This window comes from Oryzias latipes, chromosome 2, assembly GCF_053564925.1.
Source record: "Oryzias latipes strain Hd-rR chromosome 2, Olatipes_Hd-rR_3.1".
In the NCBI taxonomy this organism is placed as follows: Eukaryota; Metazoa; Chordata; class Actinopteri; order Beloniformes; family Adrianichthyidae; genus Oryzias; species Oryzias latipes.
In genome coordinates this window covers 4320017-4347312 of record NC_136238.1, presented here as the reverse complement: position 1 = coordinate 4347312, position 27296 = coordinate 4320017, and the positions used below count along the sequence as shown (strand labels likewise).

General features: G+C 42.4%; 1 protein-coding gene and 1 pseudogene across 2 annotated transcripts in view; one reads left to right on the top strand and one right to left on the bottom strand.

Moving 5' to 3' along the window:
• Window positions 1-12312, bottom strand: part of LOC144983676 (NACHT, LRR and PYD domains-containing protein 3-like) — a 121804-nt gene extending 109492 nt beyond the window's left edge. Inside the window, exons 1-7 of one of the 2 annotated variants that reach the window (XM_078930711.1) lie at window positions 11226-12312; window positions 11015-11143; window positions 10826-10942; window positions 7811-7939; window positions 2310-2388; window positions 1950-2148; window positions 22-1822 (exon numbers count right to left, since the gene is read on the bottom strand). In XM_078930711.1, the coding sequence (XP_078786837.1) occupies window positions 22-1822; window positions 1950-2148; window positions 2310-2388; window positions 7811-7939; window positions 10826-10942; window positions 11015-11143; window positions 11226-11311 (2540 nt within the window). In that variant the 5' untranslated portion in view covers window positions 11312-12312. The remainder of the gene's footprint in view (window positions 1-21; window positions 1823-1949; window positions 2149-2309; window positions 2389-7810; window positions 7940-10825; window positions 10943-11014; window positions 11144-11225) is intronic. The other variant, XM_078930715.1, reaches the window with a different exon arrangement.
• A 4101-nt stretch (window positions 12313-16413) lies between these two features.
• Window positions 16414-26857, top strand: LOC144982253 (trace amine-associated receptor 13c-like; annotated as a pseudogene).
• Window positions 26858-27296: the final 439 nt, after the last annotated feature.

Sequence of the window (27296 nt, the reverse complement as noted above, 5' to 3'; positions counted from 1 at the left end):
GATTTTCATGAGAGTTCTTACAGAGCTTTGTTGGAGACTTTGACCACTGGCAGCAGCCTCAGAAGAGCCTCCTCTGAACGAGAGTATTTCTGCAGGTCAAACTCTTCCAGATCTTCTTCTGAAGACAGTAAGATGAAGGCCAGAGCAGACCACTGAGCAGGAGATAGTTTTTCTCTGGAGAGACCTCCTGACCTCAGGAACTGTTGGATCTCCTCCACTAGAGATCCATCATTCAGTTCATTCAGACAGTGGAACAGGTTGATGCTTCTCTCTGCAGACAGATCCTCACTGATCTTCTTCTTGATGAACTGGACTGTTTCCTGATTGGTCTGTGAGCTACTTCCTGTCTGAGTCAGCAGACCTCGTAGGAGAATCTGATTGGTCTGCAGTGAAAGACCCAGAAGGAAGCGGAGGAACAAGTCCAGGTGTCCGTTTGGACTCTGTAAGGCCTTCTTCACAGCACTCTGGTAGAACTGGACTGGACTGCTCTGTTTCAGTTTGAGAATCCTTAAGGATCTTTTCTTCTGTTTTTCCATGAGGTTGAGTTTGGAGGTGATGAAGGTCAGGTGGACATGAAGAGCAGCCAGAAACTCTTGAACACTCAGATGGATGAAGTAGAAGACCTTGTCCTGGTACAGGCCTCTCTCCTCTCTAAAGACCTGTGTGAACACTCCTGAGTACACTGAGGCTGCTCTGATATCGATGCCACACTCTGTCAGGTCGGATTCATAGAAGATCAGGTTTCCTTTCTGCAGCTGCTCAAAAGCCAGTTTTCCCAGAGACTCCATCATCTTCTTGCTCTCTGGACTCCAGTGAGGATCTGTCTCAGCTCCTCCATCATACTTGACCTTCTGGACTTTGGACTGAACCACCAGGAAGTGGATGTACATCTCAGTCAGGCTCTTGGGCAGCTCTCCTCTTCCTCTGCTCTTCAGCAGATCCTCCAGAACTGTAGCAGTGATCCAGCAGAAGACTGGGATGTGGCACATGATGTGGAGGCTTCTGGATCTCTGGATGTGGGAGATGATCCTGCTGGCCTGCTCTTCATCACTGAACCTCTTCCTGAAGTACTCCTCCTTCTGTGGATCATTGAACCCTCTGACCTCTGTCACCATGTCAACATATCCTGGAGGGATCTGATTGGCTGCTGCAGGTCGTGTGGTTATCCAGAGGAGAGCAGAGGGAAGCAGGTTCCCCCTGATGAGGTTTGTCAGCAGATCAGCCACTGAGGTGGACTTTCTAGGGTCCTTCAGGATCTGAGTCTTGTGGAAGTCCAGAGGAAGTCGCCACTCATCCAGACCATCAAAGATGAAGAGGACCTGGAAGTCTTCAAAGCTGCAGATTCCTGCTTGTTTGGTTTCAGGGAAGAAGTGATGAACAAGTTCCACCAAGCTGAACGTCTCCTCTTTCAGCACATTCAGCTGTCTGAAAGTGAATGGAAATGTGAAGTGGAGGTTCTGGTGGGCTTTGCCTTCAGCCCAGTCCAGAGTGAACTTCTGTGTTAAGACTGTTTTCCCGATGCCAGCCACTCCCTTAGTCATAAGGGTTCTGATTGGTTCTGGTCTTCCAGCTGGGAGTTGGAAGAGCTCTTCTTGTCTGATGCTTGTTTCTGCTCTGTCTGCTTTCCTGGATGCTGCTTCAATCTGTCTGACCTCATGTTCTTCATTCAGCTCTCCTCTTCCTCCCTCTGTGATGAAGAGCTCTGTGTAGATCTCATTCAGAAGGGTTGGGCTTCCTGCTTTAGCCATCCCCTCAAACACACACTGGAACTTCTTCTTCAGACCAGATTGGACTTCATGTCGACAAACTGCAGCAGCAGATCCTGAATGAAGACAACAAACAGTAAATCAAGTCTCTGCAGCCCTGAATGATGAGGGTTTGAATCCCTGCTGAGACATCAGGAAATCTTCATTTCTCAGCAGCTGAAACCTTCAGAGAAATCCTCTTACTGCTCTGCAGTCCATCAGCCAGCTCCTCCTGCTTCATTCTCCTCAGGAAGTTCACTGTGATCTTCAACACTGACTCTCTGCTGCTCCTCTGCTCTTCATCTTCAGCCTCCAGCTCCTCCTCTTCCTCCCTGTGACTCAGAAGCTTCTGGATCTTCTTCAGCTCCTTCTTGACAAACGTGACAATGTTGTCCTCCAGCTCCTGCAACAGAATTCCAGATGAATGAGCCAATCAGAGTGAAGTCATGGAGCCAAACATCAGCTCCATGTTGGACACTCTGACAATCCACTGGTCTGCAAAGTGCAGCATGGAGACGACTGTGGACAGAATGATGGGAAAGTAGTTGTTGTTCATGTACAGACCAGAAAGATGGAGTCCAGCTGTGTTTGATGCTGCTGGACAGACGGACCACTGGGAGTCTCTGAGCTCTGCTGGTCCAGTCTGTGGAGAATCAGCAGCAATCAGCTCCATTCTGTCTGTACTGGTAGGTTGAAACCAAACTAACTAGAGTCATGTCACAGCTAGAATGTTCTAGTTCACAGTTCAGATGGAGAACAGCAAACCAATGGATCATATCAACACCTCTCTGTCCATGTCTACAGAGTCACTGAAGTGTCTAGACTGTCTTGGAGCCAAAGGCTGGATTCATGTCTCTGCTGCCCCCATGTCTGGATTCTGAGCAGTTTTCCTAAAGAGGCAGTCCATCCACAGAGGACTCTGTGACCACAGCCCTCCATGATGCTCTGTCCCACCTAGAGCTAGAGGAGAGCTAACAGGGATGCTCTTTGTGGACTGTAGCTCAGCGTTTAACACCATCCTCCCTAACAAACCAATAGAGACACTTGTGGACTTCTGGCTACTCCAGTCATAGCGAGCTGCCTGAGTCCAGAGAACTCTCTCCCAGGAGAACATAGGAGCAGAAAAGTGGCTTCAGTACGGTGTTTGAGCTCCGGGGACAGCTTTGGAATGAAGAAATGATGTTTCAAGCATTCCTGTGAAAACGTGGAAACAATCATGTCCAGAAAAAAAGGCTGATGTTATTCATACGTATGTATGTGCAGTCAGAATGGACATTACTGCATAAGATCAGAACCAGTGAAGCTCTGCAGCTGCACAGCGGCTAATCCACAGAGACAAAAAGCTGTCTGCAAAGCGGGTAAAAGTTCTTCAGATCTTCCCAGCAATAGATTCTAGTTCTGATGGATCACAGTGATGTGTCCAAAGCTCTGAAAAAGGCCATCATCATGGTGATGAGCAGTGAAATCAGTGCTTACTTCCACATGTGAGAAAGTGGAGCTGCAGCTGCAGACTGATGGGAATAAAGCATCTGAGACACATTAAAGCTCTTCATCCTGTCATGCTGCCTCATCATCACTTTATTGTTTTTGGAAATTATTATTTTTTTTCTTTATTTTTGAATCACCGTTCAGCCTCCTGAACCGTTTTAAGGTTCTAAAGAATCTACGTTAATGTTGGAATAAACCGAACTTTATTTCCTTGATCGCACACTGAAACATATTTGGAGTGACGTTTGCTTAAAAAAGTTAGGAGTGTTTTTACTCAGAAAATGCATGTAAACCATACTCAGGCAATTTTTAAGTCAAATTTACTTACTAGAACCAGATATTGTTTATGAAAAATGAACAAGTAAATTTCACTGAGATTGTTGCATCTAATTACAAAACCTAAGTAAATATTACTGATGTTTCTTTGTGGATCTTACTTGTTTTTACTTTGTTATAATCTAATTATTAAGTAATATTTATAAATGATATGTTAGTTAATATTAATTGAATGAAGTACATATTTTTACTATTCTATTGAATATAATTCTATATTTTCCCAAAACACATTTGCAGTGGTCTTTCGTCAGACAGACAGGTGCGCATACTCCACATTTCAAATGTTGGGGGATTTTGTTGACTACGACGTGGATCACAAAGGTAGGTTTGAAGTGAAACAAACTTTGTACGTTCCTGTTGGCTCACCTAATTCAGTTAGTCCTCACTTATAGCCACTGCGCTAGCAAATGGTGTATTTTCTTGCTAGCTAAGTCAACGGCCTAGCTAACTTTGCTATATTTAGCCGGGAAATACGCCATTTTACTTTAGGCGTGTTTTTACCAAAGCAACCTGTGGTGAAGTTCATGCTGGAAGGAGTGAATTTCATTATACACGTTAGAAAGAAAAAGATGTGCTGCCCGTCATGTTGTCTGCCCTCCGCCGCCGTTTTAGCTTCATACTGACCCAATAAATGACCGAAGTGTGATTTGAAATGTTTCGTTTTTGCCCATTAATGTATTTTAGAAAAAATCCGTGGCGGTTTTTGTCTACAGCACTCAGTTTCACTCCAGTTTCCACGTCGACCTGTTTCAATGCGACACCGAGCTGACACGGTGACCCCAAACGCCTGCCGGCTGTGCGGCTGCCGTCAAGCCAGCCGGCATTCGGAACTGCGGTGTCAACTGAGCCAACTACCCCTGGCTGCAGCCTGCAAAATTGCACAACATAGAGCGTCTTCACATTCCTCAGCGTTCCAGCATTCCACTTTGTTGAGCAAATCTGCAGGCTGCAGCCAGGGCTTACTCAAATGAGCCGCTCCTGAATTTTCACTGCTCTCGCATTCTCAGCTTTTCGATAACAGAGCAACCATGGCTGAAATCCGGTTTTCAAAAGAATTTTACAACAGTGAAAGGTTAAATGAATGTTTGGAGAAAAAATACACTAGCTACTCTTATCAAATAATAAAATAAAAATTTTAATAAAAAGGCTAAGATAAGATTGGGTGTTAATAAGCATACTCCCAACCATATAGCCCATTCATTTATGTTAATAGTAAATATAATTTAAGTTTTCACATATGGACATGTAACGATGTAGAATTTTATCAGAATCAGTACAGACCAATCATAATGAAATATAAAAATGTAGATGTAGATGTGTGAATGAAATTCACTCCTTCCAGCATGAACTTCACCACAGGTTGCTTTGGTAAAAACACGCCTCAAGTAAAATGGCGTATTTCCCGGCTAAATATAGCAAAGTTAGCTAGGCCGTTGACTTAGCTAGCAAGAAAATACACCATTTGCTAGCGCAGTGGCTATAAGTGAGGACTAACTGAATTAGGTGAGCCAACAGGAACGTACAAAGTTTGTTTCACTTCAAACCTACCTTTGTGATCCACGTCGTAGTCAACAAAATCCCCCAACATTTGAAATGTGGAGTATGCGCACCTGTCTGTCTGACGAAAGACCACTCAAAGGGGCGGGGCTTTGACGTTGTGCTCCCAGTACAGAGAGGCTGTTAGACTTACTGATGTTATTCATTTACATTTACTTGGAAATATCAACTAATTAACTGGTTTAGTAAATATTACTTGGATTAAAGTATAGAATTTACATACAAAACAGAGGATTTATAATTACAAAAAATTACCAAGTAATGCACTGCATGAAAAGCTTTTTTAAGTAAAAGCACAGAATTAGTATTATTATGTAGGATTTACATAGATAACTGAAATAATATTAACAAGGTCAAAAAGATGATTTTTTTTTCAGTGCACCTTTAGAACATTATTGGATAAGAAACATTCATTTAATTATTTTCTTACACTGAAAAATATTTTGTTGTGGAAATCAGACAATGGTGACTGTTCCATTTCTGTATTGTAAGTTACCAAAATAAAAGCACCATGAACTTGCTTTAGTAAAAGAAACTTCTAGATGAGATACAGTTGCATTGCTTAACATTGTGATCACTAAATAAACTGAAATTGACCATTTTATTACAGTGGAAGATGTACTGATATTCAGGTAGAGTTTTTTCTGATTCAAATTCAAAAGGGAAAAAAGTGTTCTGGTACAATATCAAGATACGTATCATATTGCCAGATTCTTGCCAATACACCCCCCTACTTCATATAATGAAGATACATCCACTGACTGATTACAAGATTCAGGATGGATTTTAGTAAGGAACTCTGTTCAAGTGTGGTTGACGGCTGGGGGCCGATGAGCCAGAGGTTGGGTCCAATAGTCTCACAATTATTGAAATGAAGATCACCCAAGTGGTGTGGGTGTGTCCCAAGTGACCGAGTTATAAAACAGCAGTCTATGAAGGGTCCAGATACTGGTGGAGCAGTATTCCTGGATACCATGAAGACAGAGGAACACCCCAAGCAACTCAGAGAAATGGTTGCTGAAAGGTACAAGTCCAGAGATGGATACAAAAAACTGTCCAAGGCATTGGACAACCCCGAGAGTTCAGTGAAATCAAGAAATGGAGGGAATACAGCACATGTGTGAATCTGGATCTTCAGATCAGGCCGCCCTCATAAAATGAGTGACTGTTCAAGTAGGAGACTTGTGAGAGAAGCCGCCTCCTACAACTTCTTTGAACGAGTTACAATCTTCAGCTGCTGAGACGAAAGAGACTGTCATGGAGAAACTGCTTCCTGGTTCATCAGCGGTCAAAGCTTTATGGGAGAGTGCCAATGAGAAACACTGATGAAGAAAATACAGATTACAGCTCAACTAGAGTTCACCAAAAGACATGTGGAAGACTCTATGAACAAGTGGAAGAAGATTCTCTGGTCTGATGAGACCAACATTGAGCTTTTTGGCCATCAGAGAAGACGATATGTTTGAAACCAAACACTGCACATCATCATAAATACACCATCCCACTGTGAAGCATGGTGGTGGCAGCATCATGATGTGGGCATGTTTCTCAGCAGCAGGCCCTGCAAGACTTGTAAAGATAGAGGGCAGAATGAATGCTTCAAAATACACTGAAACCTTGGAGGACAAGCTTTTTCAGTCTGCAGGAGAACTACGGCTTGGGAGGAGATTTCTATTCCAGCAAGACAATGATCCAAAGCAAACTGAAAAGATAACAGGAAGGGTTTAAAAAGAACCAGGTCAATGTTCTGAAGCAGCCAAGTCAAAGCCCAGACCTAAATCCATAGAGAATCTGTGGCTGGACTTGAAAAAGGCTGTTCATGTTCAGTATCCACCCAACCTGACAGAACTGACAAATGGAGCAAAACTCCAGTGTTCAGCCAATCGTGCATCTACTAAATACTGACCTGAAGGGGTGAATAATTATACAAACAATTATATATATATATATATATTTGTTTCATCAACATTACTTTATAGAAATCTGTTTTCAACATTGAAGGTTTTTTCTAGTAAATTGTTGTATGAAGAAAGACAAATTTTATACTTTATTTAACATCCAGAAATGTTCTCTCTGTTCTATCTTTGTTTAGTTCATCATCAGAATGAGGTTTTTCCAAAGCAGACTAGATCTAGATTCCAGAAAGGTTAGATTTAGTCTGAAACATCTGAACACTTGATCTAATTCATGGAGATCAACAGGGTTTAACTGTTGGAGCACAGCAGCTACATTTATGAGGAGGTTTTTCTACAGAGAAAAAAGATTCTTCAAGCATTTCTGGACTGAGGAGAACATGTTCATCTGAATCTTCTCCAGAAAAAGAAACCAGTGGAATTGTCAGACTTGGAGAAATCAGCCACACTATGAAACCAAAGTCAGACATTTTCACCAAGAAAATCTAGCAAAGCAGAGAAAACTGGAACTTTTCTCCTGATTTGGTTGGAATCAGACTGGAGCTGCTGTCAGTCAGAGTCAGCAGTCAACATGTTTTCTTCTCCAACATCTCTGATGTCTCTCAGAGACTCTCAGAAGACTCAACTGAAAAGATCTCATCACACACATGATGCTCCAAGTGAGTCTGATCAGAGAGATCCAGAACTGAACCAGACCTCAAGTCCTTCATCTGAAAACTACAGATCATCTGAACTAGAATCCAGCCTCCTTTAACTCTGAAAAACACTTACTGTTCCAGTCCTGGACGGATGTCCTTGAAGTCTGGATTACGACCCTTTGAGAAGTCACTTCTGAAGGACAAACTGCTGGATCCAGAATCAGATCCTAATCCAGAATCAGATCCAGGTCTCTGTTGAATCCTGATGGAAAAACAATAGTTTTATTAGAAACTCATCTATTCTGTTCATCAGATTCTCTTCATGTTGAACTATTGAACTCAGATGATGAACAGACTGATCTGCAGTAAGACAGTCTGTTCTAACGCCCCCTTCTGACAACTGTGTGACACTGCATGCAGGGATTGTCACTGGAATCATGTCTTTGTTTGTGGATAAAACACTAATCTTAAATGTCACATTAGTTTATAGATGATACTGTCTTATTCTGAAAAACAGGATTGTTTTCAAAGGTATCAGGCTGAACCCTAAATCTTTCAGATAGGAGACATTTCTACATGTCATCAAACTCTGAATTCCATCAGGCTGGAAATGAAGTTCAACAAAGTGAAATCTCCAATGACTTAGTCTCTGTCTGATTAGAGATTGGAATGAGAAAGAAACCACAGAAGGGGGCATTTCCAGGGCCTTTATTGTGAAGGACAGACTTTCAGATCAGCAGGATTCTGCTGGTTTTCTCCAATTTCCATCAAGTCATTCTTCAGATTGACCCATTCATTTTCAGCCTCAGTTTCTCTCCTCGTGGATCAACTCTTTGTATTCATAGAACAATATTGATCAGTAGAACATCAATGTTGAACTGAGACTGTTGAAGAATGAAATTCTAAGTAACAGATTGATTAGACTGCAATGGAAATTTACAGTGTCATGAGAACGTTTGGCCCCCCTGATAATTTTCCAGATGTTTCTTCATAAATCATTGGTTGTTCTGATAATCAATTTCAGTTAAATCTATCATCTAGCAGATGAACACAGTGATGTTTGAGAAGTAAAATTAAGTTTAATGGATTTAAAGAAACTGTGGAATCATTACTTCAACAAAAATAGGCAGGTGGGTAAATATGCCCCCCCCTGTTTCATTGATTTGACTACCTTTAGCAATAATTATTGGAACAAAATTAGTTTTATGAGCTCATTGACCCTTGACCTCCATACACATGTGAAGCCAATCATGAGAAGAGGGATTTAAGGTGGCTTAGAGCAAGTTTTTCTGAAGAATGTCAACATGGGAACCTGAAAACAGCTGTCAGATGAGCTGAAAACAAAGATTGTTCAACATCAGAGTTTAGGCAGAGGTTGAAGGATGGTGAGAACCATCAAACTCCACCCACAGAGCAGCTCCAAAGACCTACAACGTGATCTGGCTGCAGATGGTGCCACTGTGCATCCTTCAACCATTCAGAGCACTTTGCACAAGGAGATGCTGGATGGAAGAGAAGAAGCCTTTTCTGCTCACATGCCACAAACACAGTCATGTGAGGTTTGCTAAAGCACATCTGGATAAGAAGCTTCATTCTGGAATAAGGTGCTGTGGACTGAAGAAACTAAAATGGAGTCATTTGGACAGAACAAGGGGCGGAATGCTTGAACAAAGAACACAGCATTCCAGGACAAACACTGACTACCCGCAGTCACATTTGGTGGGGGTCCCATCATGCTTTGGGGCTGTGTGGCCAGTGAAGTTTCTGGAACTCTGGTCATGGATTCCAGTCAGTATCAGCAGATTCTTCCAACCAATGTTCAAGAATCAGTGACAAAGTTGAAGAACCTTCAACAATACAATGACCCTAAACACTGCTCTAATTCTACAAAGGCCTTCATGCAGAGGAACAAGAACAATGTTCTGGAATGACCATCTCAGTCCCAGACCTGAATATGATTGAAAGTCTGTGGTGATTTAAAGCGGGCTGTCCGTGCTGGGAAGACATCAAATCTGACTGAACTGGAGATGTTTTCAAAGAGGAATGGTCCAAAATACCTTCAACCAGAATCCAGGCCCTGATTGGAAGCTATAGGAAGAGATTGGAAAAGGAGGATCTACTAAATATTGATGGCATGTTTCTGTTGGGGGGGCCCAAATTTGCACACCTGCCTATTTTTGTTGAAGTAATTATAGCACAGTTTCTTTAAATACGATAAACTTCATTTCACTTCTCAAATATCATTGTGTTCATCTGCTAGACAATAAATTGAACCGAAATTGATGATCCAACAACCAATGATTTATAAAGAAACACCTGGAAAATTATCAGGGGGGCCCAAACTTTCTCATACCACTGTATGAAATAGAATGTGAAGTTCAGCTTTAGACAGGGTTCATACAGTCATGAAAACCTGGAAAAGTTCTGAAAATGTAATTTCTAGATCCTTGAAAAGTTTGTGAACAAAGAAATCTTCTGTAAAGTTCTGAAAAAGTCATGAAATATTCATATTTTGGATGCAAAAACATAAAAATAAAGTAGTTTAACATGAGATTTGAAGTGAAATTGTGTCAGAAGTTCAACCTGGAACTATCAGTGATGAGAGTTTCTGTTGGCGTAAAGAAGGTGGAACTTTCATCAGTTCAGCGCGTGACGCTTTCTACTTGCTGTTCATTGATTGGAGGAGAACCATGAACCGTTTATTTTATTTGAGACTCAATCCAGATGAAAATATGGGAACAAAGCAGCAAAGTCTGTGGGTGACCTGCTGGACGCTCACGTTGTGGGTGTGGTCAACTTTGTCAGACTTGGAGAAATCAGCCCCACTATGAAACCAAAGTCAGACATTTCCACCAAGAAAATCTAGCAAAGCAGAGAAAACTGGAACTTTTCTCCTGATTTGGTTGGAATCAGACTGGAGCTGCTGTCAGTCAGAGTCAGCAGTCAACATGTTTTCTTCTCCAACATCTCTGATGTCTCTCAGAGACTCTCAGAAGACTCAACTGAAAAGATCTCATCACACACATGATGCTCCAAGTGAGTCTGATCAGAGAGATCCAGAACTGAACCAGACCTCAAGTCCTTCATCTGAAAACTACAGATCATCTGAACTAGAATCCAGAATCCTTTAACTCTGACAAACACTTACTGTTTCAGTCCTGGATGGATGTCCTTGAAGTTAGGATTTCCACCCTTTGACACGTTACTCCTGTAGGAAACACTGCTGGATCCAGAATAAGACCCAGGTCCAAGTACATGTTGGTTACTGTGAGGAATGAAGGTTTCTGGTGTGAATGTTTAGTCCTGACATGCTCCTTTAACTCTGACAAACACTAACTGTTCTACTCCTGAATGGATGCCTTTAAATTCCGGATTTTGACCCTTTGACCTGTCACTCCTGTTTGAACCCCAGCTGGATCCAGGTCCAGATCCAAGTTCAGGTCCAGGTCCAGGTCCAGGTTGGTTCCTGTGAAGATTGCAGGTTGCTGGTGTGAGTCCTGAGCTCCGACATGGAGAAGATCATGGACAGTTGGAGATGTTCATCTCACCTCTGAGCTTTGCTCTGGTTGTCATGGTTACCATCTCTGCTTTTAGAGGGAGGGGCTCCCTCCTGTGGCTCCTCCCACTGATCCATGCTGCTGGATTCACTGGATCCACATCAGCTCACACACACTCTTCCCCTGCAGGGGGAACCCTCCTCATCAGAGGAAGCTGCCATCAGCTGCTGCACTTCTGCTCTCCCTCCAGCAGGTGGAGACATGGAGCTGCAGCAGCAACATTTCCATTCAGTCACTTTGACACAGAAACGACAAACTTCCTGTTTCTCCACTTCAGGAAACATGAAGCATCAAGAAGAACAGACAGAAATCAAAGAATGAGGAGAAAAGAAAGAAAGACATGAATTCTTCCTCTCAAAGCTCCAACAGAGAATTTGATTCCACTGTTGAACCTCTGAACTGGAAAGAATTACAGGTTACTTGTTCTAAAGTAATCCATTACCTTACAGGATTACTCTCTGAAAACTGTAACATGAGTCCTGAGTTGAAATGACTTAACTTGAACAAACAGACAGACAACTCTGTACAAAAACACACCATGAGGAAGACAACAACTAAAGTTTAGAGTCTATGAAGACTAACAGCAAAATCATTGAAGATGATCTGAAAAATAGAATTGATAGTTGAAGAAAAGCAGAAAAATCTTTGTTTTCATCCACTAAGGCCTCATGGTCTCTCTGCTCCAAACATTTCTATTCTAGCTTGTTGGTCTGATGGAATCCCAGAGTTCCTGAACATGGAAGGAGGAAATAGGACTCTGTTACCTGGAAGTGTAATCTATTACTTTAGGAAGGAGTTCTCCCACAGACTGGATGGAGGAGAACAGGAAGGTTTGGAGTCAGAAATGAAAAAAGCCAACAAGCATCAGCTGATTGTTGTTGAGGTGATGAAGAAGAGTCCTCCATGTTGTTGATCCAACAATGATGAAGCTTTGGAAACAGCAGAGGGAGGAGAGTTTGCAGAGAAAGAAGAAGATCTTCTCCAAACATTCAGAAACAAACAGTCAAGTTAGTGAAGACAAAGTTCCAGAAACAAACTCACTTCAGTTTCTGCAAAGAGATGAAGAGGAAGAAGAGTGTCCCTCACCGTGTCAACGCAGCTGCAGCACTGATCACTGACTCACAACCAGGAAGAGTCCACCTGGATGGAGGCGGGGCAGCACAGGTGGGCGGGGCAGCAGCTGGAGCAGCCTCAATCAGAAACCTGCTAGTCACGGGGAGGAGGGGCGGAGCTTCAAGCTGTCAGATTGACAGATAGTTGATGTCAGTGAAGGTCATGTGACCTTCTGCTTTCTGTTCTCCTCCTTCCAGACGTGCATGACCCCCCCTCATCTGTCATCTACTGACACTGAAACAGAAACTCCTGACTATCCTGTCCTGTACAGTTTTCAACTGCTTTCTCTGTCGACCCTTTTCCAATAGTATGGATTTCAGTCTAAGGATCCAGGAAACCGCAGTCGTTAACTTGCTCCAGTCTGAGAAATATGCAATCAACTTCTCTGTAGGGTTTGAAGCATCACAGCCACTGATTGCATTTACAGCTTCTTCTTTTCTGACCTCGTTGTCATCAGGATCAACTGAAAACTCCATGAATGATGTTGGCTCTTCACATTCATGTTTCCAAAGAAATTCAGGTCCTTTAAGCCATACGCTGTCCTTTAGGAAGCTTGAAGCCTTCAGTTCTCTTGAGGCTTTGTCAGCTGGATTATCTTTGGAGCAAACATGTCTCCATTGTGAGGGTTCAGATGATTCTCTTATAGCAGAGATTTTGTTGGCTACGAACGTGTGAAAGCGCTTGTTTTCATTGTGAATGTACTTCAACAGGGAAGTACTGTCAGTCCAAAATACAGAACTTTCCAGTGAGATCTGTAGTTCTGTTTTTAGCATTGCATCAAGTCTAACAGCAAGAACAGCTGCAGTTAGTTCTAATCTGGGAAATGGTATAGGTTTTAAAGCCTCCCTCCTGTTTAATTTAAGAATTTTCTGAATTTTTATCAGTAATACACTCCAAATATAGTAGAGTTTTAATAACTGGTGATTTTAACCTACATGTTGATAAAGATAGTGATGCTCATGCAAAGGAGTTTCTCAACCTCTTGCATTGTATGGATTTCACACAGCATGTCACACAGCCTACTCACGGCACGGGGCGCACTCTAGACTTGGTGATAACCTATGGGCTGTCCTGCAGTGTGTCCTCTGTTGTTGACATGGCTGTGTCAGATCACTATTGTATATTTTTTTAATATCACCAGTTTTACTCGACAGGAAGCTCCAGCGAGAACTGTGAGGAAACGATACATAACTCCTGATGTGGCTGCAAATTTTAACAATATTTTACATCAAACTCCCGCTCATATTTTACCTGCATCATGTGATTTTATGGTTGGACATTTTAACAACAAACTACAGTCAGCCATTGATGCTGTAGCTCCACTTAAAACTAAAACATTGATAAAAACTCTATGTATTTAAACCAATTTACAAATACAAAATCGTGGAAGAACGAACCAATCAGAGCCTTGAAACGTGAATGCAGGAGAGCGGAGAGGAAGTGGAGAAAAACCAAGTTAACTGTACATCGCAAAATTTTTAAAGAACAGCAAATGATGTCCAGTCATGCAATAAAAAAAGCCAGAACCCTCCACTTCTCAAACTTAATTTTACAAAACAAAAACGATCCTAGAGTTCTCTTTAAAACAATAGACAGTTTAACTATAAGAGACTCTCAAAGGTCCTCCATAGCAGCCTCAGATGCTGTACGTGAGAGTTTTGCCGGCCATTTCTCTCTCTTGCCAGCACAGAGGTGCTAATGCATGCTTTTATTACCAGCAGATTAGATTATTGTAATGCCTTGCTCTCTCTGGTCTTCCCAGAACAAGAATAGCAAATCTTCAACTGCTGCAAAATTCAGCAGCACACGTTCTGACGAGGACCAGAGGGCGGGAACACATTACACCAGTTTTAAGATCGCTGCATTGGCTCCCTGTGCAATTCAGAATTGATTTTAAAGTTCTTTTATTGGTTTACAAATGTTTTTATGGTCTCGGGCCTTCATATTTATCTGACATGATTTTAAAGTATGAGCCCTAGCGGACCCCGAGGTCCTCTGATTCAGGCCTTTTGGTTATTCCAAAAGTTAGAACAAAAACATACGGCGAGGCCTCATTCAGTTTTCTCGCCTGTGGAACAGCCTCCCAGAGAGCCTCAGGGGCGCAAAGACTGTTCATGTTTTTAAAGGAAGGCTTAAGACTTTTTTTTTCTTCTTTTTTTCTTTTTCTTTTCTTTTTTTAATTATTTATTTATTTTTCTTTTAACTAGTTTTATATGTGTATGTAAATACATTAATTTATTTATTTATTCTATTAATTTTTAAGTCGCTCTTACTATTTCATATGCCTATTAAGGTTAATGTAATTATTTGTTTTTTGTCCATGTTTTATATATATTTTAATTTTATTCCTTTTACATTTTAGTACACTGCAGTGTTTTCCTCTGAGGGATCCTCCACATCAGTGACTGACCCTTCTCAGTGAGCGGGGGTCGCTGCAGTGGGATCTCCTGGGTCTGACTCTTTTGATCAGATCTGGGGGGGTCCTGTAGTAGTGTTCTCCGTGAACTTGGGTTGGGGGGTCGCTGATGTGGACATGTCCCCAAAATATCGTTTCCCCACTTCAGGACAAAGCCTGGTCTCTACATTCTATCATTTTATCACTTTTTTATTTATTATTTATTTTTTGATGTGTGTGTGTGTGTGGGTGTGTGTGTGGGTGTTTTTGCGGGGGGGGGGGGGGGGGGGGGGGGGGGTTGTCGCACGGTTTGTCTTGTCATCTTGTTTTTAAATTTTATTGTATTTTATGCACAGCACTTTGAGTGACATATGTTGTTGAAAAAGTGCTATATAAATAAAGGTTGTTGGATTTGATTTGAAAGATGTTACTCTGGCTTTGCCAAGCAAAATGGCTACGTGAATGTGATCATTCTGGTTTACCAGTCTGATGTAGGTTACTGTCCCATATCCACATTCACTGCCATCTGCAAAATGGTGCAATTGTGCACATTTGATTTTTCCAAATCCCACTGGCTTGATGCACCTTCTCACTTCCAATGTGGACAGTAGAGCTAATTCTTCAAGCCATTTTTTCCAATGGGACCGAAGGTCTTGTGGTAAAGAGTCATCCCATCCACATTTTCTTCTGCATAACTGCTGTTGAATCATCTTGGCACACAATGTGACTGGTGCAAGAAAACCTAAAGGGTCGTAGATCGAGCAGGTGACTGACAAAACACCACGTCTGGTGAGGGGCTTTTCTTTTATCTCCATTTTAAACATAAACACATCAGTCTCTGCACACCATTGCAGTCCCAAAGCCCTTTCTACTGGAAGTTTATCACGACCTAAATCCAGCTTCTTCAGGTCCTTGGCTCCTTGACTAGAAGTGATAGCTTCCAAAACAGCTCAACTGTTACTGATCCATTTCTCCAAAATGAACCCTCCTTTGGCGCACAGAAAAATGAAATCTTTCATCATTTTTACTGCCGTCTCCTCCGTGGGCGAGCTCTTCAAGCATTCATCAACATAGAAGTTTTTTCTTGACTCTTTTGACAAACCTCTGATTTGAATTCATATTTGTTCTCATCTGCTGTTTTCTGGAGAGCGAAGCTTGCACAGCTTGGTGATAAAACAGCACCAAACAGATGCACAGTCATCCTATACTCCTCAGGCTCTTTAGCAAAATCTCCACCTGGCCACCATAGAAATTGCAGAACGTCTCCATCTTCTCAGCAAGGGGCTGTCTTTTCATGTGGAGCACAGTAGGGTGTTTGACTACAGGCCTCACATTTTCGCCGCTGCTCACAGATGCGACTCACGTGACCAGTGCTTAAACATGCAAAACATAATTATCTTTCTTTAAGCCAGTGAATCTTGTCTTTATGTTTCATTATTGTAAAGGCTTTGCAGTTTTCCAATAGATGGCCTTTTGCACAAAAACACAGTTAGGAAACTCTTTGTTGTTGCTGGGTTTTTTAAATACATCTGATGTTACTGTAGTGGCAACAGTGTTTCCTTTGAATCCAAACTTAGGAAGTGACTTGGGTCTTATAAAGGATTTTGCATGACTAATGTTTGATAAAGGATCTTGTATGTTGTCGAATAGAGGAAAAGAAAGAATTTTTACATGTCGTTCAATGAAAGCGACAAGATCAATGAAATGAGCTCTGTTTGTCACGGGGCCTGTCAGTTCACGTCCCCCTCCCAAAGCACTCCTGCTCTTCTGATTGGAACCAGCTGACCTTCATCTCCTCATCACCCTGCCGGCCTTCATATGGGAACTTCTCACCAGAATTCAATGCCAGTTCGTTATACTCACTCCGGTGCTTATGCCTGGCCTTTTAGTCTTTGCTCTAGTTAATATTAATTGGACTTCACACACAACACTGACAGCTGCCACCTCCAAAAGTTCTCTGATGATACAGCCATTGTCGGGCGGATATCTCAGGGAAACGATCTGGAGTACCTGGAGGTCATCACCAACTTTGTGGACTGGTGTGCTCTGAACCACCTGCACATCAACGCCAGCAAGACGAAGGAGGTGGTGATCGACTTCAGCAGGAAATCACATCTGACTGCACCGGTGAACATCCAGGGCTTGGACATCGAGGTCGTGGAGGACTATAAATACCTGGGTGTTCACCTAAACAATAAACTGGACTGGACACACAACACAAATGCCCTGTACAAGAAGGGCCAAAGTCGTCTCCACCTGCTCAGATGACTGAGGTCCTTTGGGGTGTGCAGGACACTGCTAAGAACTTTTTATGACTCTGTGGTGGCTTCAGCCATCTTTTATGCAGTGGTCTGCTGGAGCAGTGGAAGCTCAGAGAGAGACAGGAAGAGACTGAACAAGCTGGTCAGACGGGCCGGCTCTGTCCTGGACTGCTCCCTGGACTCCATCGAGGAGGTGGGTGAGAGGAGGATGTTAGCCAAGCTGACATCAATCATGGACAACCCCTCTCACCCACTGTACCAGACTGTTTCAGACCTCAGCAGCTCCTTCAGTGGCAGACTGCTGCACCCACCATGCAAGAAGGAACGCTATCGTAGGTCCTTCATCCCAGCTGCTATCAGGCTGTTCAACACCAGCCTAAGTAAATAGTTTTCATAGTTTTTGTTTTTTATTCACTGTACAAAACTGTATATACAGATGACCTCTATATACCTGCACATCTCTTTCCCTGTTTATTTATCAGAACGCTCTTACTTTTGTATATATTCTTTCAAATGTGTGTCTGTCTAACTTGTCATTACTGTCTGTACATGCTTGTGCCAAACTCCATGCTACTGTGACAAGGAAATTTCCCATTCGTGGGATTAATAAACAAATCTAATCTAAATAAACAAATCTAGTTTATGTTACTTACCTCGTCCTGTACTCGCCTTCAGGTTTCATCCATTGGTCAAGCTGGTTCCTCGCTCCACGCTGATTACGCCGTCCTCTGCGTCCACGCCTCGCCTCAAGCCGGTCCCGCTGTCCTCAGCGTCCATGCTTCGCTCCCTCTGGCTCCACGGTCCGACGCGTCCTCACGTCTCCTCTCTCTGGCTCCGCCGTCCTCAGCGACATCAGTCCTAAGGTCTTCAGGATCACTCCACAAATGAACTGATTATCACATTCAACTAGTTACTTTATTCTTCTCTGGTAAAATAAACCTATTTCAAGCACCTTTTCTTGTAGCGAGTTACTTCCGAAGTTCTGACATGACACTGTTGTTGGTTCTTTCCATAACTTCATGTGCCGTAACTCTCCAATGTTCTCATTTTACATGGCAACTTTGAGATTATAGCTCTCATGTTTGCATACATGTCAAGTTCTTTCATTTGCTGAAGCTCCGTCATAACATTAAGACAAGAACGCAGGAATAAAGAATATGCTTTTAGAGCTTTAACTTCTTCAGCCTTTATTGTTTGCCAAGCCAACGCCTTTTCATTGTAAGCTGTTATTTTATAAGGATTTCCAAAGTGGTACTGAAGATCCTTTCCTTACCGCGAAGGGGGGGGTCTAAGGGCAGGGATGCCAGTATAGCTCAGTCAGTTTGTTAGTTCATTTTAGTATTTTCCTATTGAACTCTTTGTATTCGTGATCCTTTTGAGTTCATGTTTTACTTCGAAGCCCATCGAGACGACTGTTGTTGTGATTTTGGGCTATACAAATAAAATTGAATTGAATTGAATCCTTGGCCATTGCATAGCCATGTTCAGGAGTCATGTGTTAGCTACGCACCAGTTCTTGTGCTTGTCCCCTTGTAAACTGTTCCAAATAGTAAGCATCTGCTTTTCCTGTTTTTGCTTCCACTCTTTGCTCAAAAGCCTTGATAAAACTTCTATATTCCAGAGGATCCCCTTTGAATACGGGAATAGTTCATGGTGGTAGTGATGTTGAAAGCTGCTGTTGCACAAGTGCTGAACTTGGAAGCTTAACTAGCAGCTTATACAGCTAAGCTTGCTGTACTGCGAGCTGCAGATGAAGAGTATGAAAATGAAGCCGATGGAATGAATTCTTACTTTGAGAAGCAAAGGCATCAAATGGAGACTAAAACACTCTTGAAAGGGACAACAACCGACTCCTATGGATGCAATACCAAAGGAAACCAAACAAATGGAGACCGCTGTCAAGTATCAACACAGCACAGGTCTACAACCGGAGATTAAGCAGAAAACGGTCTAACAAACTCAATCATCAGTTCTAGTTTTAAGTGATCACACAAGGCAATTAGCTACCATCATTCCAGCAATAACCAACAAGAACAGAGTGGGAACTCACCAAATGAACGCATAATTAACATAATGGAGAAGCAAATTCTTCCTTTTTCCTCTTTGCAGTTCTTGTTCCTCCAGAGCGTGTCTTTGTTTTAGTGCAGCCATACAAGCAAACAATGCAGCTTTGTCTGCTTGAGCTTTAATTCTTGAAGATGATGTTCCGCTGGATTTACTACTCAGACTAGGCTTACTTTCAACATTAGAAATACTGTCATTTCAGTCAGACAACTCATGCAGTAGTAATCATTTATTTTTCACATCTTTTAGTTTGCTTTCACATACTTTGTTGCTTTCACATTCACTTTCCTTTAAGTTAGCATTTCGCATTCCTCCAAGTTAGCATTTCGCATTCCTCCAAGTTAGCATTTCGCATTCCTCAAAGTTAGCATTTCACTTTCCTTTTACTTGCATTTCACTTTCCTTTAACTTTGCATTTCACTTTTTCTTTAACTTTGCATTTCACTTTCCTTTAGTTTGGCATAAAACTCTGTGCAATTCCAAGAGACAAATTTCCATAAACTTTTGGGTAATAACTACCCCTAACGGAGCTCACAGGTGGAAGCCAGGGAGGAGGGTGGGGCAAAGAACTCAGTGCTGCAGTAAAGAAGGATGAACAACTTACACACCTGGACTTAAGTAGGATGCTGCACAGGTGAGATGATTAACTGACCCGCCCTAGGGGAGTGGCCTAAATAAAAGCCTGCTTGAGTTGCCTGCCCGAAATGCTCCCAAGGTCGCTCACTTCAGTCAGACAACTAATGCAGTAGTAATAATATTCATTTTTCACAATCTTTTAGTTTGCTTTCACATACTTTGTTGCTTTCACATTCTTTGACATTCACTTTCCTTCGAGTAAGCATTTTGCATTCCTCCAAGTTAGCATTTTGCATTCCTTCAAGTTAGCATTTCACTTTCCTTTTACTAGCATTTCACTTTCCTTTAACTTTGCATTTCACTTTCCTTTAGTTTGGCATAAAACTCCGTGCAATTCCAAGAGACAAATTTCCATAAGCTTTTGGGTAATAACTACCCCCAACACCAATTTGATCAAGGTTGGAAAGAAATTAAATGTACATCAGTATGTAATCAGATAAAGTGTGTTTCAGAGGCATTCCATATTCAGACTTACAAGTATGACTGCTATGTGTGGCCCAGCACCTTTGACCATTGGGCCGCTCCCATTCGAGTACAGCGCCAAGAAGGGAACACACTATCTAGTGGATCTGCTATGTGTGACCCGGCACCTTTGACCGTTGGGCCGCTCCCATTCTAGTACGGCGCCAAGAAGGGAACACGCCATCTAGTGGATCTGCTATGTGTGACCCGGCACCTTTGACCGTTGGGCCGCTCCCATTCTAGTACGGCGCCAAGAAGGGAACACACTATCTAGTGGGTCTGCTATGTGTGACCCGGCACCTTTGACCGTTGGGCCGCTCCCATTCTAGTACGGCGCCAAGAAGGGAACACGCCATCTAGTGGATCTGCTATGTGTGACCCAGCACCATTGACCGTTGGGCCGCTCCCGTTCGAGTACAGCGCCACGAAGGGAACATACTATTTATTGAGTCTGCCATGTGTGACCCGGTACCATTGACCATTGGGCCGCTCCCGTTCGAGTAGAATGCCAAGAAGGGAACATACTATTTATTGAGCCTGCTATATGTGACCCGGCACCAAAGACCGTTGGGCCACTCCATTTCCAGTATAGCGGCAAGTAGACGGCACAACTTAACATACAAGTCTGAAGCTTCCACTGGAATAATATTATAAAGCTTAAGTGATATCCATAATTTAAAAGCTTCCATCTGAAAACTATGAACAAGCTTAACGCTATAATTTTTGATGCTTCCATCCGGCTCATAAGATACGAGCCTAAGTAACCTTGAATTTCGGGCTACAAGCATATCGTAACACAGCTTAGAACGTCCTAATTTTGAGGCTTCCACCTGGCAAATAGTTTTCAATAAAATCTAATCTGAGATTTTGTATGCCATTCTGATACTAACATATCAGTTGATTCAAGTAAGATAACTCATTGAAACTCTGAAGAGGTTTACCACCCCATCACTTCAGTGCAGAGTAGGTGCGTGGAATCCAGTCGTCGTTGCATATCCAGATCAAGGTGAAGGGGCAACAATCTGCAGGGAGGCTGCAGGACGAGCAGAGACTTTGGAACTAGGAAACCATCCGACTTCGTCGAGGCCTTGAAATCATCCTCCAGAAACTGAATTGCTGACCGGGGAGTATGGGTCACAGGCTCAGGAAGCGATGCATAGATAGACAAAGCAGTCTTGGCAATGAATACATAAATAATATAGACCTGATTAGTTTAGAAAGCTTAAGATGAAAGGGAATAAAGTCCTTTTAAGAACAACTCTGAGAAAGAGATATCAAGTAGTGAGTTTAAAGAGAAGGTTCTATCTGTGTATTCATAGTACCATAGAAAGCCATTAGCACAGATTCCAACAAGAAAGACAGTCTATATGGAACCTGCACGTAATATATCACCAAAATGTATTTTTATATATGCACCAATAGTAAGAGAGAAGTAACCTTATTCATTTCCGGAGGGACGCACCTTAGGAAGGCCACAGAAGAGCAGGCGAATAGAAGGATAACCAAGGTCCAAGGAGATTACGTAGATGAGGAAGGTCGCCATCCCACGTAGCATGGACAGCGGCTCGGCTAGATTTGAGGTTACATACTTGACATCATTGGTTCACAATAGGTGGACAACAAAGGCACGTATAACATAAAGTTAATGGCAAAAGGGTGCCTGGAAACCATAATGAAGAAATTTTGAGATTGAAGAGAGATCATAGGGTCTGATAGTATTTAAAATGGCTGAACCTCATGCATTTAGAGGTGGATAACAATAAGTCTCAAAAGGAGATACTCTTAGTAGAGTGTCATATGCTTAAAAGCAGGGCAGACTGAGGATTGGTTTGCAACAAAAAGTTTTTACTCTTGAAACTGAAGCTAGAGAGCATCAGTGAAAAATTCTACAGCCAGGAATTTAGCTCGTAATATAAGTTATTTAAACACTAAACCATGTTAAATGATGGCACATTACCATTTATCATCACACTATTAAAATAACCTTTGTAATAATCTAAACGGCTGAATTCTTTCAGAACCACATGAGCCGTTAATGGACCATTATAGCTGTACATTTGGGTTAGTGACTAAAAAACTTCTGGCAAGGACATTCATAAACAAGTCTTCATACATTTTTTCTCTCCCCCACACCAAAGGAGGGCGGAGCCACAAAAACAAGTGGAGGGAGACTGAAGACCTGAAACAAACATCGTAATAACAAAACCACGCTAAGCACAGAGAATTAGAGACCAGAAAAGCACAACAGAAAAATCCAGAACAACGGGAACACGGGGGCCCAGGAAGGAACTACCCAGAACGAGAAAACAAGATGAACGGATGACAGTGGGGAAGGAAGAACACAGCAAAATACGGGTGGCCCAGTAGCGACCGATTCATATCTTACCTCCAAAGATGGGATAAATTACGTGCCGCACAAAGGCGAGAGATCACAGACAGGCAGGCATCACAAACCAGAGATTCATGCAGAAATAAATCCAGACGGGCAGAGAACCATACGCCTTCCTTAAATAAAGCAGAAACCGAGATCCAAAAAAATGAGTTGCAACCACGGAGTCGCAAAAGACTGGTGACGACGAAAATAGAAGAGAAACATTTTAAAAAAATGCAAAACAAAGGGGGCCCAAGAATTACACTAAGTCCAGCACAGGGCTTCTGAAAATTGAAGTCAAAAACATGACATACACAACAGCCGAAGGAAACTGACACATAACACTTCAAAACCCACCTAAGCCAGAAGACGCCACCGGGAGGAATGGAGAGATAGAACAAAGGGAGCATCAGCAAAATCAGCCTTCCCCAGCCATGCACTGCGTCTGGTGGAATAAATCATAGAGATGGCAAGATCAGCCAAAGGGCAAAACAAAAACTGGATGGATCACAAGGAAGAAGATGCTGATGACCCCCCCCCCCACACACACACACAAAATGGAGGAACAGAGGCGTCCACAGTTCTCACACAATCGCGTCAAACCTAAAAACGTGTGAGAGGCCACCTTAGGGCTGACTCAACTTTTTTATTTATTTATTTATTTATGTTTTTAATCACACTGTGAAGGAAGAGCAGAAGCGGCCGTGCTACAGTGACCAATCTGGGTCTTGGTTGTTTGGAGCCAACAGTTTTGTTTCATTTATGTATTCATCTACTTGTGTATTTTCACAGTCCAATGTGTTCTCAATAACAACTCCCCCTACTGAGCAAACACCTCTGCTTATATAGCCTTGCCCCAATTGGATCAAACCATTACCGAAGGGATGCAGGGTTAACAGCTGAACACCCCTTTCAAAATGGTTTCAGCTGAACATTCAAAATGGCTGCCAAGCATCTTAACAAACATTTGTCCAAACATGCCCTGGTGAGGAAGCAGGGGAGCAGAAAAAACAGGTAAAATTGAGTGGACACAAGTTGACACACACCAGTAACAAATGCCACTTTGTTACGCTCACAGAAGAGACAAGCCTATAACTGACAAATCCAAATGCAGGTTAAACTAGTAAATGTGCAAAGCTTCAACAGAAAAGAAACCAAACAAAGAGCCACCACAACAAAGCCAGCACCGAATGACAGCCCACACAGCGGAAACCAGACCGGGGGGTATTCCAGAAAGCAGGTTCTGCTAGCTCTCACGGTAAGTTTGAGGCTAAGGAATTTGATAACCTCAGCTTTCAGTTCCAGAAATGGAGGTATGTTTCAGGGTATGTCAAGTTGCCATAGCAACTCATGCTCTGAACATAACCTGGTCGGGAACAGGTATAGTTGAATGTTAGTTTGTTTTCAGAGAGGGGAAGCAGCATGGCGTGTCCATTTGAAGATGATTTAGTGGATGAAGAAGCTCAGATAATACTTTTTTTTTTACTTTATTTACTTTGATCTAACTTCATTATTTGTTTCAGTTAAAATAAATCATTTTTTTGTAAGTCAGTTAAAAATTACACGTAGTTTTAAGACAGTTATTTTACTTTCATTCAAAGTAATTCAATTAAGTAGGTGTAACTTTGGTGCTGCTGTTAGATCGGCAACGCAAAGGATTGTGGGATATCTTTCCCTTTGCCTGTGTGGACGGATTTGGGTTTAAGTGTGGGATTTTGACCAAATGTGTTTAGTTGTTTAGCTGTTTTACTGTGTTTTGCCATGCTTCGCCAAGTTATTTAGCCGTACTGAGCTTACGTCTATGCACCATGAGTGAGAGTGAAGGAGAGGATGATGAGTTTATATAGCACCCCTACGATTTAGCATTGGAAACATAATCATGGTAAATTCTTTAACGAATTTTTGCACTCCGTGCATTATTCCCCCCGTCTTTTTTATTGTTATAAAAATGAGTATATCTGCCGGCTCAAACTTAGGCATTTGAGAGTTCAAGAAATATAATTAGTTAAGATGGAAAAAAATATCAATTGAATTGGAGTAATATGACATTTAGTTAAATACGTAAATTAGAGTTGTATAAACAATTATTGAGTTTTAGATGTAAGAAATTAGGTTGAATAAATTTAACTCAATTTTTTGTAACCAATAGAAGTAATTCATTTGTTGGCAAAATTGGATAAGTTATATATGTATGTGCGTCACAAGGAAAATGGAAATAAGATCAGAAACTTGTGCGTTTACTTTGTCTGTTTTTCTACACGCAGGAACTCTTTTTTTTCACACGCGTTTCCATGGTGACTCCAGAAATCGGCGATCCATTGAGAATTTCTTTATGTACCTGCCGTGCACGCCCATTAACCCAGGGTTACCAAGTGGAGCTCATATCCGGTCTTTTGGAACCGACATAACCCGAGTAAGCAAGTTCAGGTGGATTTCAGCCAGAGTTCAGGCTTAAAGTCAGGGTAGTTTAAACATGCTTCCTGGAATACCCCCCTGGTGTTGAAGAAAGCAGTGCTGCAATAAAGAAGGATGAACAACTTACACACCTGGACTTAAATAGGATGCTGCACAGGTGAGTTGATTAACTGACCCGCCCTAGGGGAGTGGCCTAAGTAAAAGCCTGCCTGAGTTGCCTGCCCGAAATGCTCCCAAGGTCGCTCACTTCAGGCAGCTGCACACCCCCACCAACGCCCTGCTGCTGTCCCTGGCCGGGTCAGACCTGGTGGGGGGGGCTGCTGGTGATGCCCATGGAGGGGGTGCGCTACCTGGAGACGTGCTGGCTGCTGGGCCGGCTCATGTGCGCCCTGTCGCCTTTCCTCTCCTACTGCCTGCTGTCCGGCTCCCTGGGCCACATGGTGCTCATGTCCGTCCCCCGGTACCTGGCCATCTGCCAGTCGCTGCTGTACCCCAGCAGGGTCACCCTGACCCGGTGGTGTTCCTGATCTGCCTGTGCTGGGGCTGCTCCGCCCTCTACAACGGCTGCATTCTGATGGGACAGCGGCCGCACAGGGTCCACAGCTGCCACGGCGAGTGCGTGGTGGTCATCAGCCACACATCAGGAAGTGTCCACCTGTTCCTCTGGTTAGTCGGCCCCTGCTCTGTCATGCTGGTGCTGTACGCCCGGGTGTTGGTGGCGGCCGTGTCTCAGGTCTGGCGCCTGCAGACGGTCCCTTCTGTTCCCACGGTGAAGAGGTCGGAGTGGAAAGCAGCCCGGACCCTGGGCATGGTGATGGCAGTGTTTCTCATGTGCTTCTGCCCGTACTACTACCCTTCCCTGGCAGGCCAAGACCCCCCCACAAAGCCGTGGTATTATGCCATCTTATCTTGGGTCATGCTGCTGAACTCCTGCATGAATCCCCTCATCTATGCCTTGTTCTATCCCTGCTTCAGGAAGACCACCAGACTGATCTTCACCCTTAAAATACCAGCCAGACCAAGATCCTGGAGGGGAAATTGACCACAAGCCAAGCTCCTCCCACCTGTTAAAGTCAGCGTTCATTCAGAGAAAAGACAAACAGATGATAAATGTTTACCTACAAGGCCATTTTTCTGGTTAGTGGGAAACTCCACAGAATGTTTGAATCCATGCCTCAAGTCCCAATAACCCTCAGATTTCCTCTTTGCTTGTTTGTGATCAATGTTCTAACAATAAAGGTTGAACAGTGGCAGTAAACTACCGTTATCAGAGAAAACACTGATTTACCCAGAACACGACATTTTTACAATGTCAGGAAAATGTGAAAGAACATTTCCACAGGATGTTCTGTTTGAAAATGTACAAATATCAAAGGATTTACTCTATCAGATCAACTCAATGAAACTATTTTAAATGTTTTGTTTCCACAAACTTTAAATCTGAGGAGCTAAAGCATAAATCCTGGGATAGCAAGGGTTAAATGTCAAAAGAAGATGAATGATTGATGGACTTTAACAGTTTAGCTGCATGAAGTTAAGCAGTAAAAAGGTTTTCAAAAAGACAACAAAAAGAAGGTATTAGGCTACAAATATTCATCAATCAATGAAAATTGAAAGTATGTTTTCAACTGTATTTATTTCCTTTTTTGTGGAATAAAGTTGTTTTTAAAACATGAAGGCGCTGAAACCAGGGAATTCTGGGATATGTTGGCATGTATGAATGCACACAAACATCTCGCCGACAGCATTCTGTGTTTATTATTTAATTACATATTTATTTTTATTTTATTTATTTATTTTTATGTGACACATTCAGGCTTTTTTTCCTCTCAAACTTTATTTCACATGATGTCATTTTCCAAGGATTCACTTTCAGGTTTGCAATAAGAACATCATTGTAAATAACAAATACACACATGTATAAATCTACTTTAAATGAAACCAAGTCATTGTAATTTTCAAAATAAAAGCACGTTGTCCAACAGAGTTGTACTTTTCTAGCTGCAGACGTTTTTAGCGTTTGACAAAGTTCTCATCTGCTCCAAAACAGCCACCAAAGTGCATTTTGGAGATGTAGCTTCCAGCCTTAAAGGAGGCGGCGCTGTCATGGTGTGGGCTTTCCACTCTGGGATCTGTTTGTTCCCAAAAAGCATCTCAAAGCCATGAGGACTTTTCTGAACTTCCAGTCCCACACAGACACATGAGTTGGTTTGGTTCTCCTGTGTTCTGCAGCAGAGACGTTTTCCTAAACTTGTTGATGACTAAAGTTCTGCTGGGACTTTTCCTCTTCCAAACAGAACCAGAACCTTTTGTAGAGCTGCTTGCTTCAGTGTGTAGAGGAGTGT